This window comes from Camelus ferus, chromosome 25 (assembly GCF_009834535.1).
Source record: "Camelus ferus isolate YT-003-E chromosome 25, BCGSAC_Cfer_1.0, whole genome shotgun sequence".
Taxonomy (NCBI): domain Eukaryota; kingdom Metazoa; phylum Chordata; class Mammalia; order Artiodactyla; family Camelidae; genus Camelus; species Camelus ferus.
In genome coordinates, this window is record NC_045720.1 from 1494105 (window position 1) to 1514579 (window position 20475).

A 20475-nucleotide genomic window follows, 5' to 3' on the forward strand; every position below is an offset into this window, starting at 1 on the left:
CCCTGCAGCCCCTCATCGAGCCGACGGGGTCTGCGTATGGCTTTGATGCAGCTCACCCTTAGCCCCCTTTCTGTCCTCTGCTCTGCGGTCACCTCCTGGGACTCCAGATTTTCCTGTTCTCTCTTGGCCCTCCACCGACCTGCCCAGGGGCCCAGACCAGTTTGGTTCCCTGGAGATCCCGTCTGTTCACACAGTCCAGAAGTTTCCCTTGTCTTGCCAGGATGTGCAGCCAGGGCCGGTAGGACCAGCAGTGGGGCCAGGCTCTGCGGGAGGCAGGGTGGGCAGGGACAGACCCTGCCTCACAGAGGGACCTTGCCAACAGACCACCGCAACCTCCTGGGGCTGCCGCACAGTCCTGTGCTTGAACAGACATCATTTTCAGATGAATTCATTATTTTATGCTGAATTAAGTTAAAAAGATAAAAATGGTATGTTAAAAACCACAACTAATTTCCCTACATGTTGTACACATTTTTTTTTTTTATAAATACGCATCTATACTTGGGAGGGTAATGTTGTCACACACGGACAGACAGGGGAGAGCATTCACAGGGCCAGACTCCTCACTTAGCTTTCTCAAAATTAAGGCCATGTCTTGCAAGCTCCAAGACTGTGAAGGTGTCTTTGTGTGCAAAAATTGCATGTGGGGACGCTGTGCCCCAGCTGACTGTGTGCGGCGGTCGGGGTGGATGCACTGAGTCCTTCAGTCCACCTGCCTCACACCATCCTGGCCTCAGGGGTCTCAAATCCCAGAAGGGCTCTGGGTCCCAAGGGAGGTGCCCCTTCAGGGTCTCACAGATGGGCTCTGCCCTCACTCGCTGTGCTCTGGTCAGGGCCCCTGCCCGGGGGGCCTGGCAGAGCTGTGCCCCTCGTGTCCCACTTCTCATGCCCACTCCTTCCTTCTGAGTGAAGTCAGCGAGTGCAGAAGCCCCTTCTCACACCCTCCACTTCCGCACCCCCCAAGTAAGCCCCCCTCTCTGCTGTGAGAGACCCGAGACCATTGCCTAGGGGGGTGGCTGGCGCTGTGTCCCCACCGGAAGTCTCCAGAAGCTGGGTGAGGGGCTCTGCTGGGCTCAGTGGTGCCCTGGCGAAGGGCTGGGGGCAGGGGGAGCCCTGTGGCCCGGAGGACAGTGAAAGCCAGACTGGCGAGGCTGGTAGCCCAGGAGGACCTTTCCTCAGGGAGCCTGGGGAAGCTGAGGGCAGGGGAAAGCGATCAGCTCAGCCTGACCCTCTCAAAGGCCACCTGGCTGTGACCCAACAGGTGCTGTCGGGAGCCTGACCTTGTGCTGGGGGCACACTTGGGGGAGGGGCCCTCGGTGCCAGGCATCATGGGACACCAGGGGATGTCCCTCCTCCTCTTCCTCTCCTCCTGACCCCCTCTTCTCTGCCAGAGTGGACTCGGTCCTTGAGACAAGGCCTGGGGGTCCCAGTGATGGTGGCAGCAGCTAGGGGAGCCCCTGTGCATCTTGGGGTTTGAGCCCCCGTAGGCGGCCAGCCCTGTGCACGTTCTGCGAGGTGTGTGTGACCTGTGCCCACGGGGTGGAAGCAGTGTCACACTGGGACAGAGCCAGCCTTCCTAGGGGCAACCTCACTGTCCCAGGAGACCCCGCTAGCTCAGGGCCCGCCAGTCTGGGAGTCTGGGTTCCAGTCCCACCATGCATGTTCCACTTGGCCCCAGTCTCCTCCAGCAGGCCCAAAGCCCCAGCCTGCAGAACCATGCACAACACAACAGCTGCTGTTTCCAGCCGCCAGACTTTGGGGTGCCCTGCCTTGCAGCTGTATGTGGCCAATACGGGGGAAGGAGAACAGAAGCAAGGAGCAGAGCGGTGGCAGGGTAGGAACTGCAGGAGGAGAGGGGCTGGCGGGAGGGAGAAGAGGCCAGAGGCCGCATGAGTGTGCGGTTCACAGAGGGTCAGGGACTGTCTGCGTTTTCAGCCGGAGTGATTGGGAGGTGGGGCTGCCACTGACAGAGGTGGGGTGGGCGGAGTCGGAGCAAGGCCGGGCAGGGGGGGTGCGAGCTCAGGTGTAGAAATGCTGGGTTCGAGGCGCCTGTCAGAGGCCTGCGTGGAGACGCTGGGTAGGGTGCAGTCATCTACAAGGGGGAGGAGCTATCAAAGTCCTCGTTCCCGTTGCTGCTGTAACAAATGACCACAGACCTGGCTTAAAACATCATATCTATTACCTTGCAGTTCTGGAGGTCCAAAGTCTGGAGTCAGATGCGCTCCTGTTGCGCAACGAGGTCCTTGAAGGTCCAAAGTCTGAAATGAGTCTTCGGAGCTAAAATTGAGGTGTCAAAAGAGCTGTTTCCTTCTGCAGGCTCCAGGAGAGAACATCTCTTGGCCTTTCCAGCTCCTGGGGCCCCTTCCTCCATCTTCAAAGCACACATCCCCTCCTGTGCTGGTGTCTCCTCTTGTCTCTCTGCTTCTATCATCACGTCATCCGCTGCTCTTGCCTCCTTCCTCCTCTTGTTACGGAAACGACAGGCCAGCCAAGAAACAAGCACCACTCGGAGGATTGGAGTACTCAGATGTATTACGCCGGCGGGCTCAGAGGGGCTTCTGCTCCGAAGCTCTGAGCACCTCCAAGACGTGCGCATGAGGTTTTACAGGGTAAAGTACAAGCTTGGGGTATTCGGCCAACAGGCATGGGACAGCTTTAGCAGCATCATTATCACAAAAGTGGAGGCAGGGAGGCAGCAAACCAACATTCCAAAGCCAGATATATATCTTTGAAAATCCAGCTGGCTAGCAAAAAACATGAACAGCAAACCAACACTAATTAACTTAGATTTACAAGTTAGTCCAGCAGAACTCAGATCAGTATTCCGATACTTAGATTTGTGAGTTACCTTGTTAGCCCAGCTCAGCCTCTCCTTCACATTCCTAGACTTGTGAGTTATCTTGTTAGACCAGAACAGCTTTTCCTTCACACTCTCATAAGGACCTGGTGGTGACACGGGCCCCCCTCCTGATCATAAGGATAATAATACCCCATCAAAAGAATCTTCACTCGATTGTGTCAAAGTCCCCGTTGCCACGTGAGGTGACCCAGTCACAGGTTCTGGGGACTTGGGCTTGGACCTGCTTTGGGGGAAGCATTATTCAGCCCACCACAGTGAGCCCGCCCTCAGGTCCCCAAAATTCAGACTGCCGTACGTGCAAAATATATTCATTTCCAACCCAAGGTACCCCCATCTCAACTCATTACAGCATCAACTCAAGTTTGAATCTCCTCCAAGCCTCCCTAGCTCGGAAGTGCCCAATCTCATCAACCAAGGCATCCAGATTAAGTGTGGATAAGGCTCTAGCGAAGGCCTGGTAGGAGGGAAACAGCCTTGGCCAGCAGGACGTCGCTCCAGCACTGCCTTCCCCCATCAGGAACGTCCGCACCAAGGCCTCCTGGCCGGGGACGCCGAGTCCAACCGCCCTCCTACCACCCTCGCTCGGGACAAGAGCCCCCGCCCCTTCGGCCCAGGGCTGCACCCATCACCCAACCAGAGAATCCGGCCCCGGAGAGCCCAACCCGCGGACCCGCGGCTGGAGGAGCGCCCAGGGCCGCCCGCGGAGCACCGAGACGCCGAGTCCTCCAAGCTGCCTAGAGCGTCCCGGAAGTGGCCAGGGAGGCGGGGCGGCGCGTTTCCGGCCGGCGGCGGCGACTCGCAGACCGCAGGTGAGTGGGGTCTGGGCCTTGGTGGGCGCTTGGGGGCCCAGCCCGCGTCCCCGCAGCCGCCGCGCGTGCGGCCGGGGCCCGGGGCCGAGCTACTTGTCCCGGGGGCTCTGCGTATTCGAGTTCGTTCCTCCGCAGCCTCGCCCCCGAGCCTGGCTGAGGCGCCGGGTCCAGCCTCCGGGCTTCCGCCCGAGGAAGGACCGGCCCCCAAGGGCCCTTCCTCCGGAAGGAGCCGGCCTGAGGCTTCGCTTCTCTCTTTGCTTTTCGGTGTTTGCCCTCCTGTCACAAACGTGGTGCCCGGCATAGAAACGCCAGGCGTCTCCAGAAACCGAGACGCCTCCCTGCTTCGGGTGCCCACGAAGGAGGGGTCTGTGCTGGCAACTACCGGCCTCCCCTAGAGGACGCCTCTTGGCTCCCAGGGCTCTCCCTGCGGGGTGCGCGCCCCCAAGTTTCCACCGCTGAGCAGAGGACCCCCACCACAGTCCGTCTTGCTCCTCAGGACTCAACCTACCTCTTCCTCTAGCCACGGTGCTTGTTTCTTGAGTATTTCTCTCGATGCCCCCTCTGCTCCCTTGCGTGCTAGTTTCTCGCATCCTCCCCCTAAATTCCTCAGACTCTTCTCTAAGGAAGTGCACCTCCCCGCACGCAGAAAGGGGCAGAATGCGGGGTGCGCGCTGCTCTCCTCTCCTGCCGCCGCTCCGCTCCTTTTGCCCTCCCCCTAGGGCACAAGAGGATATCCGTGGCAAGGCTAGAAACGGCCTTCATTTTTCTTGCCATGTTATGTTATCTTTTGGTTCAAGAAATTGTGTCCGAGGTAGTATCTGAATTTCACTTTTAAAGGAAGTTTTGGTCTCGCTGGTGCGACCTGGGTGTCTTCAGCTCCCGTTTATCACGCTGTGCGCCCTTACCTGTCCCCATCGAGAGCATATCTCCATTTCTGGCGCTGGGCCTCTTCCGGTGCCTCTTCTGGCCCTTCCTCCTCCTTCCCATTGTGCTTAGAGTCAATCCTTCACAAGTCACTGGGGGTCCATGTTTCCTCCTGGTTTTTACGGTGGCTTCATATTAAATGCTTCCTTAAGGGTGGATTTTGGCCTTTCCCTCTGCTTCCCACAGGACCACATAGTGCACAGTCACATTGTCATGCAGTAAATAGGACGAAAACCGGTCCCTGGAGGACCGGCACCCTCACTTTGCAACCCAGCAGGCTGACTCAGAAGGGCGGCAGGGCGCTCCTGGAGCTGGCTGGTGACAGACAGCCTAGGACTTATCTTTGGGACTCTTGCCATATTTGAATAAACTGTTCATTTTTGTTGCACTGTGGTCTCAAAGGGCTACCTTTTTATGCTCCACCCATGAGTGGTTCTGTGGCCAACAGCAGGCAGTTGGACAAAGCACCAGTGTAAGCGTTTGGGAGGGAGGAGGGGTGGGGAGTCGCTGCTAGACATGCGTCTGTGAGTACTGCCTGTCTGACTGCTGTGGGATGTGGTGACGGGCCCGGTAAGCGGCCCTTGGCTGCTGCCCCAGTGACCGGCAGCCCCTCCGGTGAGAGGGCAGTGAGGCGCATAGCTGGCCGTGAGGGAGAAACAGGGCTGCTGTGGCAGGCACGCTGCAGTGTCCAGACACCAGCTCTTTGCTCCTCGGGGATGGAGCACGCTGGCCTTTTACCAGGCGGAGTGTGGTGGGCTTGGCTCTCCTAGGCTGCCCAGGGCAGCGAGGACCACCTGCTGTCCTGCAGTCTGCTCTGTGGAGCGGGGAGGGGTGTGGGGCATTTGGGGAAGTTTTCAGAAAGGAATGGTATTGCCCCGCTGGAAGGGACCATGACAACGCAGGTCTTTATAAGGATGAAGGATGAGAAGGTGACGAAAGACATGTGGGAGCAGAGCTGTGGGGCTCACATAAGGCACTTTCCTTCACGTTCCCTTACTGGCTTTCAGCAAGATGTGCAAGTAAGCTTAAACCCTTACAAGGACGTGTACCTGGTGTGGGAGGACCACCCTGCTCCCAGCGGGGCCAGAAGACACTTCTTGTATTTCTGATTCTGGCATGAATTAGTGGTTTATTCCTAGAGCATTCCAGATTAGCAAGTACTTAGGAAGCCCCACATGGCCTGGCCATTTCCTGTGTCCTCAGCGCACCTGTGTGCATAGGTTTGCGTGAGGGTGAGTTTGCACGCTCACATGTGACTGTGTGTCCAGAGTGTCGAGCATGTGGCTATGAGGACCAGTTAGTTTTGAGAGACTGGCCATCCCTCCCAGGTGAGGCAGGAGCCCGAGGCCCACCAACACCTGGTTTTCTAGAAGCAGTTTGGGGCCTGCTGTTGAGTAAAAGGTTTGAGGGGCCTTGTTTCAGAAGGGTTTGCAGGGTCCTCAGCCCTGGAAGTCTGGAGGAATCCCTGCCGCCTGTAGCACCTCCATCCCCTGCCTTGGCTGCTCTGGAAGGAGCAAGGGGTTTGTGAAGGTGGTTAGGTCTAGGGGCCCCGTGAGCAGTTACAGCAGGAAAGTTGATCCTGGAGGTAGGAAGTGGCTCTGAGGTCGCCTAGCACCTGAGACGTCCTGGCTTCGTTTGCTGGCCTCTCCCAGCATTTTCCCAAGAAGGCCAGGTTGTTCCTGCAAGAGCCGCTTTTAATTTGGAGCCATAGCAGGTGACACAGAGGTCACTTGTAGAGGCTGGGAAGAGCCAGTGCCCATCTCTCTGGGCTGCCTCTTCCCTGCATCGCCTGCTGGCCAGCTCTCACATTAATCATCCTTACAACTCTTCGTCACCTGCCTCCTCCCAGCGTGTCTGAGGGTAATGAGGATGTGCTTACAGGCTCCTGGACATGAGTCCATAACATCTTTCTCTCCCTCCTTCTGATTTCCAGTTTCTAAAGTGCCATGCGTATGAGAGAGGCACCCGCGGCTCAGACGGTGAAACATCATTTAGCTGGAAAACAGCTCCCGGGGCCCCTCTCCTCTCTGGTCCATGTGTGAGGGGAGAAGCTGCTGCCGTCCCTGCGGAGAAGGCCTGAGATTCCAGCCGTGGGGAAGTGCAGGAGCCTGGAAGACCTGGGCCCTCCGAGGCTGAGGCTGCTGGAGCTGGAGGGAGGGACGGCGGCTTGGGGCCCCGCATCAGCAAGACGGGTGGTCACGGGTGGCGAGAGGAAGGGGCGGGAAGGCGGCCAGTGTCGGGTTGGCCAGGACGAGCCCCCTCCTCATGGCCTCCAAGCCGGCTGCCGGGAGGAGCCCCGGGGAGAAACGCAAGCGGGTGGTGCTGACCCTGAAGGAGAAGATGGACATCTGCCGGCGCCTGGAGGAGGGCGAGAGCAGGCGGGCGCTGATGCAGGAGTACAACGTGGGCATGTCCACGCTGTACGACATCCGGGCCCACAAGGCCCAGCTGCTCCGCTTCTTCGCCAGCTCGGACTCGGACAAGGCCCTGGCGCACCGGCGCACGCTGCACACGCCCAAGCTTGAGCACCTGGACCGCGTGCTGTATGAGTGGTTCCTGGTGAAGCGTGCTGAGGGTGTGCCTGTCTCGGGCCCCATGCTCATTGAGAAGGCCAAGGACTTCTACGAGCAGATGCAGCTGACCGAGCCCTGCGTGTTTTCTGGCGGGTGGCTCTGGCGTTTTAAGGCCAGACATGGCATCAAGAAGCTGGATGCATCCAGCGAGAAGCAGGCGGCCGACCACCAGGCAGCCGAGCAGTTCTGTGGCTTCTTCCGGAGCTTGACTGCCGAGCACGGCCTGTCCCCCGAGCAGGTGTACAATGCCGACGAGACCGGCCTTTTCTGGCGCTGCCTGCCCAGTCCTGGCATGGAGGGTGGAGCAGGGCCCGGCCTCAGGCAGAACAGGGACAGGCTGACCGTCCTCATGTGTGCCAACGCCACGGGCTCCCACAGGATCAAGCCCTTGGTGGTGGGGAAGTGCAGCGGCCCCAGGGCCTTCAAGGGCATCCAGCACCTGCCCGCAGCATACAAGGCCCAGGGCAATGCCTGGGTGGATAAGGAGATTTTCTCTGATTGGTTCCATCACATCTTTGTCCCCGCGGTGAAGGAGCATTTCCGATCCCTGGCTTTGCCTGAAGACAGCAAAGCCATCCTCCTGCTGGACAGCTCCCGGGCCCACCCGCGGGAGTCCGATCTGGTGTCAGAGAATGTTTTCACCATCTTCCTGCCCGCCGGCGTCACCTCCCTGATTCAGCCCATGGACCAGGGCATCCGGAGGGATTTCATGAGGAACTTCATCAGCCCCCCCGTCACGCTGCAGGCCTTCCACCCCCGCTACAATGTCAACGACGCTGTGATCAACGTGGCCTGTGCCTGGAACGCGGTGCCAGGCGCTGTCTTCAGCCGGGCCTGGAGGAAGCTGTGGCCCGAGGTCACGTTCATCGAAGGCTCGTCTTCGGAGGAGGAGCCTGAGCGTCTCAGGACTAAACCTCACGAACAGACGTTCGCACACATCCCCGGGCTTGGGGGAGATGCTCCTTCCCACCCCAGCCGAGGCCTGCTGGGGAGCATGGCCGCCGAAGAGGGGCCAGGCGCGCCCACCGCGGGTCTGGGGTCTGCGGAGGAGGAGGATGAGGCGGCCTGGGAGCAGGCAGCCGCGTCCTTTGACGCCGTGGTCCGCTTTGCGGAGGGGCAGCCCTGCTTCACGGCGCAGGAGGTGGGGCAGCTGCGTGCGCTGCGCTCCGTGTTCATCAGGCGGCGGCAGTTGTCGCGGCGGCGCGGGGCCCTCAGGGCCACAGTCAAGCTTGAGGACCCCCAGGAGCGCTCTGGGGCCTGCGTCCCCCGGGCTCGCTCCCCTTTGCCCGGCTCGTCCACGGCGGGTAAGGACTGAGGCGGCCACACTCACAGAGCTCTCCTGGGAGGCCGGGCCACAGTGTCGGTGGTCCACTGCTCAGGGCAGCCCGTCCCTCCAAGGCTTTGCCCGCTGATGGCAGTGCCTGCTGCCACCCGACGAGGCCGGCACTTCCCGAGGCCCACTACCGTCCCTGCCAGGGCTCAACTGCGCATCTGGGGCCAGCCCTGGGTTAGGCTGGTCCCGAAGGCAGGTCACTGAGGGCAGGACTCAGTTATAAATGAGAGTCAGCGTAGCCCCCGCCTGTGGCTTCGCAGCCACGTGTCCGTCCCCCCTCCATGCTCACATGTCCCCACGTCAGCTGCGATCACACTCCGCAGTACGAGTCTCAGCACTCCTCTGCAGCGTCAGCAGGTCTCCCCCCGCGGGCTCGTGCCCCCAGGCCCGGGGGCTGCACACTGAGCTGAGGTGGTGGGATTGTTCCGTCGTAGCCGTCAGCAGCGTGCAGCCCAGTGCCGTCCCCCCGGTGCAGGACCACAGGGCACTGCCAGCGTTTTAGCATCTTGGCTTGAAGTCCAGTATAGAGTCCACTGTCCCTCGTTCCCCAGGATTTCGCATTTACGGCTTTTGTGTTAATGAACCTTGACCAGAGTTTCGAAAATTTGGGGTCATAGAATAAAAACAGTAAAACAGGCTGCTGAGATGCCTAGCAGTGTTTGAACTTTCATTTACACCTCAGTGATACACGCAGGGGAGGCCGGTTGGATTTGTACAGGCCAGTCGCAGGGAGACGTGGCTGTTCTGAGATCTGGCAGCTGGCTCTCGGCCCCTCCGTCCCCCCGGAGCCATGGGGCCGAGCCCCTGTGAGCCGTGGCTCTGCCTGCATGTGCGTGAGGTGGCTGTGCTTCCCTGCACTCTTCGCTGCTCTGCCCTGAACTCCACCCTCTTGAAGTCACGTCGTGCCGTGTGAATCGGCCTAGGGCTTTTGTTCCTTTGTTTATTCCACCGAGAGCCCCTGTCCCCGTGAGGTCCGAGGGGAGGTGACAGCTTGGTTTGCCGCCAGTTTCTCAGGTGTTTTTACATCTTTCCAGGCACTGAGGTGACAGTTGTGGCTGGCATGGCTCACTGTGGGCTGTGTGTTTCCTGCTTTAAATGCACGTATGATGCACGGGCTGGTTTAAAAGTTTTGTGCCGATTCTTTGGGCCAGTTTGCCCCTGTGCTGTGCTGTTCTGCCCGTTTCTGTCACACGTCTGGGGTAACATCTGTGCACCGTGGGCTTTTATGCCACTTTTGGACTCACTTTCTGTCACTCCGGTGTGACAGGGTTAGCTGTCGGGAGGCAGGCGAGGCTGCCCTCCTGTGGATGTGGGCAGACGAGGCTGCTCTCGTGAGAACCTCTCCCCCTATGGTCAGCCCCTCTGTCCACCTGGCCACAGGGGTTGCAGGGAGTGGGAGGCACACCGCTTCCTTTGAGCACACAGCCCTGCTGCTCCCGTCCCCTGGGCCAGGTCCCAGGTGCACAGGCACTGCCAGCTGCACGGGGGTCTGGACAGCATGATTGTAGAGGACAGGAGCTCACGCTCCAGGCAGTCACATTCCCAGATAGCAGCCCCTTCTGGGGATGAGGGGGGCAGGCGAATGAGGGTGGGCCTCAGCTCATGGATGGGGGTCCACACTGAGAGGCCAGCCCAGCAGACCTGGGATCAGATTGCACCCCCCGCCCCCATCAGCTCCTGAAGCAGAACTGTTGCCCACTCCCAGCACCAGAGCTGGGCTCCGAGGTTTTTCTCAGGGGAAGGCGGGCTGTGGGACAGGGAGCTCCTAGCCCCTCTGCTAAGGAGCTGACTTCATTCACAGCGGAGCAGGGAGAAGTCCGAGCCTAGGGGAGCTCTCAGCAACTGGACGTTGTGGAGAAAGGCCAGTGGGAGGAGGCTGATAGATTTATCAGTGAACAAGCTAAACTGTCGGCTGTCTGGGTCAGGGAGGCACTCTCAGACACTGGTCTCAGGATCTGTTCCTTCAAAGAAGCCACATTGGACAGGGTTGGTCTGAGAAGCAGTTTGTGCCCAGGGCGCTGTTGAAAAATAGCGGAGCAGTTGGCCAGCAATGAGTGGAGTGTAAGAGCTGGGTGTGGGCAGGGACCGCACAGTCAGAGCTTTTGACAAAACCACGGTCCTGGGGGTGTGACGTGGGGTTCTTCCCAAGGCTGCACCCCTGAGACACAGCATCAGGGGTTCAGTCAGGGGCTGTAGGGGAGCCACTGAGATGACACAGCCTGTCAACCACTGAACAAAGCAAACGAGAAGACGGCAGAACGAGTCCCAGTGAGGGGTGACCAGTGCCCAGAACTGGTGCAGTCTGTTACCTACAGGGTGTCCAGCCAAAAATGTTGGACATGCAAAGAAGCAGGGAAATTTGGCCGCATAACGTATTGTTGCCAAAAAGCAGGTAACAGAAGCTGCCTGTGAGAATGAGATGTTGGATTTAACAGGAAAAGACTTCAAATTGGCCATTATAAATACGGTCAAAGAGCTAAAGGAAACAGTAATTAAAGAAGCAAAGGGAGGAAGAAGAAAGGAAGATATTATAACAACGGTGTGTCAAGTAGAGAGTATCCATTGATTAAAATTAGTTTAGAAAACACGGGAAGTCAAGTTGAAAAGTGTAACAACATGAAGAGTTCCCTGGAGGGCTCCACAGGGGATGCGAGCTGGCAGAGAGTGATCTTGATGGAGACAGAGATTGGTAGAGATTTTGCAATTTAAAGACCAGGGTGAAAATGGTGAATGATAGACGATGCCGGGCTGTGTGGACACCACTGAGCGCACAGCGCACACGAGGGGAGAACCCGAGGGAAGGAGAGCAAAATGCTCAAATAGGGACTGAAATGTCCTTGAATTCAAAGAATCAGTGACTCAAATTCCTAAATTTATTGAAAAATCTTAATCTACAAATCCAACAGGCTCAGTGAACTCCAAGGAGGACAAACACAATAAGATCCACAAATAGACAAAGAGACAGTCCTGAAAACAGCGCGAGATAAACGATCCATTGTCATAAGAGGAACCCAGCAAGGTTAACCACTGACTCTGGGTCAGAAACAAAGGAGGCCACGGGAGGGGCACAGCACACCCTGCGTTCTCCAGAGGAGCCCACACCCGAGAGTCCTGTGCCAGCAAAGCGCTCTCTCAAAAGAGGAGTGGGTTAAAGATGCTTCAGGTAACAAAACTGAGAGTGTGTTGCTAGCAGGCCTGCCTCACAAAAGCACTAGAGTCCAGGCTGAGAGTGGGCGACCCCGGGCGGCGGCTCCGAGCCGGACAAGCCAGCGCCGGGGAGGGCGGCTGCATTTGGCCGAGTCAGTGTCCGCACACCTTTCTCAGCCGATCTGAGGAGCAGTCGTGTAGGGCGGCGTGGGCAGAGCGTGTCACCCGGGCCTGTTCCGTGTGGAAACGTGCCGTGTGGGCCGCTAACGGGGTGGGTGGGAGCAAACTTTCGGGGCTCAGGAAACAGTTCTAGGTGCTGACTCGAATCCATGGAAACGAAGTTTCCAGAAATGGTAGATCAGAAAGTTAATTAACAAGAGCTGTGGATATGTAGCCTTTCGTCTGTCAGCTTCCTCAGAAGGTGTCGCGTTCCGTCAGGCGGCGGCTTTGTAACGTCCGTAGCTGTGCTGGGTGTCCCAGTAGCCCAGGGACGGCAGAGCGGGCTGGGAGCCATGTGTTGTCTCGGGGAGAGACTGCGTGCACGTCCCAAGTAGCTTCTGACTGGAGGTATATGGCCAGCCCAGAAATTAAAAGGCTACATTAGGAAAAACAACATAAAAGGAAACAGCCAGTGAGGCCCCGGAAAGCCGGGAAGCGCGGAGGGGCCCGGCGCGCGCAGGCCTGGGGGGCGTGCCTGGCCCCTGGACACCTGCTGTGCACGTGAGGGGTGGAGGCCCGGAAGGCGGGGCGCGCGCAGGGCCCCTGGGCTGTTTTACTGCCCAGCCAAAGGTTTTGCTGTGGCCCCGCGATGCCGAGGGCCAGGTCACAGGCAGCCGCTTGAGCAGTCCAGACTGCTTTTGGGACCTGTGGTGACAGGTTTCCTGGGGCGGCGTCTGCCTCACTGCCCCCTGCAGCACAGAGGGGCACATCTCCCAACTGACCTGAGTCCAGGGCCTCGGGAGGCCCACCAGGAGTCAACCAGGCAATGTGGGACCTCGTTCGCTCTGAATTTGAAAACACCAACTGAAAGGATGCTTTTTAGTCACTTGGGGGAAACTGAACACGGTCAGGCCTTAGACCCTGCAGAGAGCTGCGGGGGCCTTGGGGGACAGTGAGAGGCGGTCACGTTCACAAGGTGTCTTGAGGGTGGGGCAGCAGGTCATCTCCTTGGTCGGAGAGTCTGCAAGGGGACCGTGAATGGGGGGTGGCTGACAAGGAACACGCCGTGAACTCTTCCTCTGAGTACAGGAAAGGCTGGCCCCAGCCGTCCTCAGGAGTGAGACAGACCTCATCCAGCAGGTTCCAGCAGGAAGCGATCACAAAAGCCTCTCAGTGAGGGAGTGAGGGGGGCACGGACAATCGGACGGCGGAGGAGTGGGTGGGTTGGGGAAGAGCTGGGTGGGTGGGCAGGTGAGTAGGTGGACAGAGGGGTGTGTGGATGGTTGGGTGGATGGAAGGATGGGTTCCTGGATGGGTGAGTGAATGAGGGAAGGAGGGCCGTGTGCCAAGCCCAGCTGAGAGCCAGCTCCGTGATGGACATGAAGCCGCAGAGCATTTCACTTAATCTCACAGGTGTCCTGGAGGAAGACAGGTCGCTGGGGTGTGGGGGACGCTGTCCATGGTTCCACTCGTGGCAGAGCTGAGACTGAGACCCACACCTGTGTGACTGTGAGGCTGTGCGCTCCTGGCTGCACAAAGAGACCGACTGAGAAGGGGCCTCACGAACATTCAGACCCCAGCCCGAGAAAGCAGGCCAGGGCCGGGGCTGTCTCTGGGGGCTGCTGTCCCTGCGCACCCTGGGCCACACTCCTGGCTAATTCCTGTCTTCCTTGGAGTCCCCTCTGTCCCCATGAAAGGAGGCCTGCCCCACCAGGCTGCTCTCGAGCGCAGTGCGGCTCAGTAAGTGTGATGAAGAGACACAGCGGGGGTGGGGGGTTAGCCTGGGACTGCGCTCCCAACCCCACTCAGACTGCGCTCGAGGACCCGGACCAGGCCCCTCTGACCTCCTGGCCCCTCCCAGTTTCTCCAGGCCTGAATCCACCCCATAGACCAGGTGATGGAATGTGGCCATGCCTGGGCCACAGTAGGTGCTGAGCAAACATTGGCTCCCACCTGGGCCTGCCCTTCCTGCAGCCCAGCCACGGAGCACCGCGCTGCATTCCCAGGCTGGCCGCTGCCGAAGGAGACGGGGAGACAGGTGGGCGGAATGGGCTGGGGTCTCCCCTGTGCTGTGCCGATTCTCAGGCTGCGGTCCCCAGGTGGCCCCAGCCCTGGGCTCCAGCGATCGCACCTGCCTCTATCCCTCCAGGGGCCTCCTGCAGGTGCTGGCCTCCTGGTGGCCTCGCCTCTCCTCTGAGGCCCCCCAAGTCCTCAGCCCAGCGTCATCAGGTCCCCTCCATCAACCCCTTGGGTTTGTTTCTTTTAGCTATTTTTAACTGTAGGAACATACATACACAAAATTCACCATTTTACCATTTTGAACGTGGAGTTCAATGGCACTGATCACACTCACAGTGCTGTGCAGCCATCTGCACTATTTCCAGAACTTTTCTTCACTCCAAACAGTGAGTGGGCAGCTCCCACTGTTCCAGCCCTGTGGGTTGGCCCTGGACCTCCATCCGGCCCTCCACAGCCACGCGGGGCCACAGCCCCCGCCTCACTCTGGCTTCTGCCTGAAGGGCCGAGTCTGGGCTCCCCACCCCCCTTAGCTCTGACCCCAGGACTCCCGCCTTCCCCGACCTGGGGCGCCACGGCTCTTAGAGCAGGGACCAAAGATGGGGATGCCAACAGTGGAGAAGCTGTACGGCCATCGATGATTCAGTTAATGGGATGCTTTGAGCTGGATTAACACAAAGGCCATTTTATTGACTTAATTGTTTCAGCTGCAGGAGTGTGTCTGCGCGCACCAAGTGTGTGTGTTCTGTCCTTTAAGAGTGGTGGACAGACCTCTCCTGGTACAAGCAACGTCCTTGGGGGCTGGTGGGGTGGGCAGACCACAGACTGTGGGTTTATAGAGTCCTGGGGAGTTTGGTCATGCTTCCCAGCATCCCTGGTGTCTTTAGACACACGGTGTCTTCACAGGGCAGAGGATTTGGGGTGTGGGACTGGCTCGGAGATGCTCGGGGAGGAAAAGGGGGGATGAAGCAGAAACAGGGCATGTGGAAGAGATGGACAGCTGAGTGGCCCTCATCTCGGTCTCCCTGCTCGGCCTTTGCAGGAAAATGCTTTCTACAAAGGCCCAAGGGGGCAGCAGGCCACCAGAGCCCTGGCCAGACGGGCCCTCCAGTGTCTGCTGTCACCCTGAGCTCACCCAGGCCTGGCACACGGCCTCCCCCACTGCCCGCCTGGCCGGCTCCATGCTGGCCGTCCATGACGTACTCTGCTCCCAGACACAAAGGCCTGCTTCCGCCGAAGCGGAGGCTGGAGAGCTAGCTGGGAGGTGAGTCAGCACTGCTGCTGGCAAGTGTGCTTGAGCCCCTCCTCTCACTCCTGAGACGTGGAGGGACGGATGGGGGAGGACCAGGTTCTTGGCTGCAGTGGGGTGGGGAGCTGTGCTGGGCCACCTGGCAAGCGGTAGATGTGGTGGGTGGGTGGGGGTCACAGGCCTCAGACAAGCAGAGCCTGGAATGGGGGCCCTATGATGGGAGTGGCCTGCAGCCCTGGCTTGAGGGTCTGCTCTGGGATGGGTGCCCGGCTGCGTGGCCCCCTGTCCTCCTGCAGTCTCCTGACCCATCCATGCTCCTCCTCCCACGACCCCTGCTAACAGCCTACCCTGTGCGCGGACACAGCCCTGATGATGGTTCCGCCATGCCCTTCAGAAACTGAGGGACAGGGCCTTGCCCAAGGTCGCACAGCTCTGGAGGGCAGTGAAGCCCGGGGTTCGGGAACACTCCCCATCCAGCTCGGGAGAAAGCCAGCCGTCTCCAGACTTCCCTGCCTGGGACCGCGGAGCAGCCTCACCCACTGTCCATAGCGGGAGACCAAGGCACGTGGCAGGAGCAGCAGCCTGGGCCTCCATCTCAGCTGGGGCATGTGACTGGACTTCTACACCCTCCTGAGTCACAGCCACTGACGGTCACCTCTCCCACCCGACCAGGCCTGCTGGGTGCACAGGCCTTCGCAGGTGGAGGCCAGTCCAGGCAGGTGGACATGGGATTGTCCCCACAACTGCCCCATTTCATGGAGGGGTCCTGAGGCCCCCGGTCTATAGACTTCCTGCTGTGAGATGCCCGACCAGTGTGCCCACCTCTCTGGACTTTGGGCAGGAAGGGAATCACTGGGCAGGCGGGGGACCCGGGGCTCAGTGGGGGAACTCTGACAGCGTTGGCAGGTGCAGAAGCCCATCATGCTGGCAAAAGCCCTGGAACTGGACTCCAGGACCGAGTCCCACTTTCCGGCTGTGGGCAGTCCCAATGGGAAAGAGAGCCAGAGGCTCAGCAGGGTGGGGACCCCAGGGTAGCTCCTGGGATCTGGGTTTCAGTGGCTGCCACCACCCCTTGGCAGCAGCCAGGCTGTGAGGTGCGATTGTCACCTCTCTCTCACACCCTCTCCAGGGACAGTCTCCCAGCCTGGGGACAAGGGGTGTGTGGGTGGGGAAACTGCAGGGGGCTGTGACCCCCCCCACACCTTTACCCTCCAGGAGCTTCCTTTGTTCTCTCGCCGGGATTGCACAGTGCCCTCTGCTGGAGTGATGAGGGAGTGCAGGCAGCCTAAACCCAGAACCTAGGAGTTAGCTGAAAGTCCCTGATCAGCCAGCCAGGAGTCACGGGACCTGCTGTGCCTGGGGGAACCCCAACCCTGGTCCCACACTGAGCCCTGACTCTGCTCCCACTCTGAGCCCTGACCCTGCTCCCACTCTGAGCTGTCGCCGTGGCCCCTGTGTTCCTTCAGCTCACAAGGAGGACAAGACCAGGGGGCCTGGAGCCGGCGTGGGTCTCACGCTTATCCTCGGGGAGGCAGGAGCCTTTGCTGACCTTCTCCCGCCTCCTCGCCGTGTGACTCAGTGCTCTCTCTATGGCCACACACTCCCCCTCCACCGCCTCTGCCCTAGCTTGCAGTGGGTTCCGGGCCCTGGGTGACAGTCAGCGGCCTGGGGGTGGAGGGTGACTGTGTAGCTGACTCACTGCAGAGTGGGGGAGGTGTGAGTGTCAGACCTGGGCTCCCCCAAGTGCAGACCCCAGCCGGTCCAGGTGGCTACTTGGGGAGCATCAGGGCTGTGCGAAGTCCAGGTCATGCAGGGGGCAGGTGTAGGCAGGGCCAGAGCAGAGACCCCTCCAGGCCAGTCCCACCCTCAGAGGCCTCAGAAACCAAGGGGCTTGAGGCCCAGCAGCCACCTGCCCTGCCTCTGCCCCTCCCTTGCCAGGGTCCTGGGCTCTGGCTCTTCCTAGTCACCAGCCGGGGCCAGTGATCTCTGGCTGCAGGAGTCATGGGGTTGTAGGTCCCAGGGTGGGGTGGGCACCCTTCCAGCTTGGCCCTGCTCACCCAGAAGCAGCTCCTACTTCCAAGGGCCCGTAGACAGACACTGGTGGAGCCCACGGGCTGGGGCCACAGGGGGTGAGGCTGAGGGAGCTTCCGAGGGGAGCACTGGGAGGGCAGAAGGGACTGGTGAGAGCAACAGGCTAGCGTCCTGCAGGGGGTGGGTCCAGCGTCCTCGGAGGGGTGGAACTGAGGTCCAGAGGGCAGGCCAGGACCTGCCTGTGGGGGCCCCTCTGCTGGGCTGTGGTCTCCTGACTGCGGTTGGGAGCCTTTGAAGGTAAGGTTGAGGGGCAGAGGTGATGAGGGAGGGCTGGGGAGAGGCCTGGTGCCCTCGTCCCACAAGGCGCCTGCATGAGCTCAGGCCTCCAGATGCTGAGACACTGGCCGCCACGAGGGCAGGCAAGGCCCCGTCATGTTGAAGATGGATGTGGCGGAGCCCGGCTTTACTCTGTTCCTGGCCTGCCTGTCTCCTTGCGGCACCCCACCACGTCTTGGAGGAGGCCTTGCTCCCCACTTCCGATCAGGGCCCCATGGAGCAACGGCAAGGTGGCCCTGTGCCCCACCCCGCCGCCCCGCTCGCTCTCAGCCTCTCCCTCCACCACGAGCAGCGAGCCTGCAACCTGGCCGATGGGCAGTGAGAAGCTGAGGTCCCTCCTGCCCGCCGGCAGCAGATGGAGAAATGGATGAGGAGGGTGAGGTGGGGGGGCCGGGAAGAGGGGTCTAAGGAGGAATTGGTTAGTTTAGGAAGTGGCTTGGGCCCCAGGATTCTCCTCTGAGAAGGAGGCTCAGCTGTGGTCTCCAGCGAGTAGGAGTCTGTTCCCTCGTTTTATTAATAAAGCGGAACAGTGACGTCACTGGCACTCCGTGAGCGAGCCACTCCACTGACCGATTCTTCCTAATTAGGAAAAAAAGAGAGTCGAGGTGCCCTTGGGAGGCTCCGCACTGGACTGCCTGAGGCCTTGAGTCGCTGCCATCCGCAGGCCGCGGGCATCCAGGCTCCCCATGTCCTCCAGGGTGGGCCCAGCCAGGAGGTGCAGTGACCTCGGCACTGAGACTCAGGCCCAGTGGCCCTGGGTTCCCAGGGAGCCGACTCTGGACATGAGGCTGGCAAAGCGGCCTGGCGGGCGAGGTGGGGCAAGAAGCTGCTGCTACATCCCCTGGAGGAGACTGTGGGGCCCGCTGACTTCTGGTGGCTGCGCCAGGCACAAGCAGGGCATGGTCTCTGCCTCTGGGGCCAGCCAGGCTGGGGGCCAGGACAGACACTGACCTCCAGGCATGACGGGTGTTCAGGGCGCCCAAGTCACATCCTGGAGTTGGACGGTGTCCTGCACAAGGGGATCTGGAGCCAGCCCTTGGTGGCGGAGCCTCGGGGACAGGTCTGGTCCGCAGTGCCCCACACCCTGCTGGTGCCACGCCCAGCCATGGGCCGTGGGGTTTTCTCAGCAGGAACCCCGTCCAGGGTCGTGCAGCCTGCATCCCACGGTAACACCCGTCAAGGCAGCCGCCGCAGGTAACGTTTAGAGCATGCTGTGCTGGGCCTGCCCGGTTCAGTCCTGGTCCCATCGTCCCCGGGGAGCCCAGAGTCACCTCCACTTCTCTAGTCCTTGTTTAGCAGTTCTGCACTGAGAGGCCTGGAGGTCAGACGTCAGAACACAAAGTGGCTATTTTAGCAGATGCTTTGAAATTCATGACCCCCTCAGCTCGGGTTTTGTCAGGAAGGGAACTTTCCTCTTTACGGTTAGAAATGTCCCCCCAGCTTGTCTGCAGGAACTGGGGTTGGAAGCCACGCTCCTTCGCGGGCGAGCACAGCACTCCCCACTCCCCAAGCAGTCTTTGAGCTGCTTACCAGCTGCAGCTGCATCTGATCCTGCCAACAAAGCGGAACCTTCCAGAGACCTGACAGCAGGGCATAACTCGACCGTCTGACCGCTGGATCAGCCAAGCTACCCTCCCGTGGGACTCTCCAGGGGGCTGGATTGGGGAGATGAGGCCACCCGGACACACAGGCAAACCCACTGCACCCCGGGGGCAAAGCTGTCGTCATAGGGAGCAAAGGTCTGGCGCTGGACAGTTCATTCCTTGTCTCTAAATCGGGGGAGTGGGTCCAAGTGCTGCGGCCGCAGCAACGAGCATGACTGGGGTGCGAGCCCTCACTCTTCGTCAGGGAAGTGCACTGGCAGCCAGGAGGCAAGCAAGGTCAGGATGGCTGTGCGAATGACAAGGGGGGTGGGGTTGGGGGGAGGTCTGTGACGATGGGGAGGGCCGTGATGACGGTGGGGTGCGGGTAGAGAGGGCAGTAAACCTTGACAGTGGTGATGGTTGTGATGTGTTGTAGGTAGCGGAGGCGGTGGCTTTGATGGGGGTGATCAGAGTGGGGGTGGAGAAGATGGGGAGGGTGGGGAGGGCGGGGATGGAGGCGGTAGTAGTTATGACGGTGGTGGTGCGGGTGGTGACGATGGTGGTGATGGAGGAAATCATGGTTATGATAGTGGTCATGGGGGAGATTGAGAAAAAGCCATTACTTCTATTAGAAACAAAAAATGCTTCTAAGATGTTGGCAACAGGTCATAGTACAGACATCTGTTTCACGCAGTGTGCTTCTCCCTTCAGCTGGAGGAGGAATTCCGCCTTGGCTTTGGGAAGTAGAAGTAGACGGTAACAGTGGTAGCAGATGAAGCAGCTGGCAACGGGGTTTGCTAGGGGCTGGATGTGTACCCCCCAAAGGTAAATGTTGAAATCCTAACCCCTAAGGTGATGGTATTTGGAGGTAGGGGCTTTGAGAGGTGATCAGGTTATAGGGCGGAGCCCTTAAATGGGATTAATGCCCTTAAAAAAGAGACCGCAGAGAGCTCCCTCACCCGCCCCTGTCGTGCAAGGACACAGAGAGAAGCCTGCGGCCCGTGGCCAGGAAAACGGCTTTCAGCAGCACCCAGCCTGCCGGCGCCCTGGTCCTGGATGTCCAGCCCCCAGAATGGTGCGGGAAAAATGTCTGTTGTTTGCAAGCCACCCAGTCTGTGGTGTTCTGGTAGAGAAGTCTGGATGGACTCAGGCAGGGATGGAGGTGGGACGGGGGTGATGGCGCCGGCAGTGGTGGTGTTGATGGCGGGGCAGTGAGGAGCTCCTGGGTGGCCCAAGAGGTGGCGGTTTTAATGATGCTGGTGATGGTGGGGCTGGTGGATGTTATGGGCTGAACTGTGTCCCCCAGATTCATAGGGTGAAGGCCCAACGCCAGTGGGACAGTGTTTGGAGACAGGGCTTTTAGGAGGCAACTATGGTAAGTGAGATGGAACGGGCGGGGCCTAACCTGAAGGACTGACGCCCGTGTAGGAAGAGGAAGACCTCTCTCCATCTCTC

The 20475-nt window shown here is 59.8% G+C and overlaps 1 protein-coding gene across 1 annotated transcript; it reads left to right on the forward strand.

Moving 5' to 3' along the window:
• Positions 1-3541: 3541 nt before the first annotated feature.
• On the forward strand, positions 3542-9143 carry JRK (Jrk helix-turn-helix protein). Its single transcript, XM_032467741.1, has 2 exons — positions 3542-3669; positions 6527-9143. The coding sequence occupies exon 2, from the start codon at positions 6859-6861 to the stop codon at positions 8479-8481; it is 1623 nt and encodes a 540-aa protein (XP_032323632.1). The 5' UTR covers positions 3542-3669; positions 6527-6858; the 3' UTR covers positions 8482-9143.
• The last annotated feature ends 11332 nt before the right edge of the window (positions 9144-20475 follow it).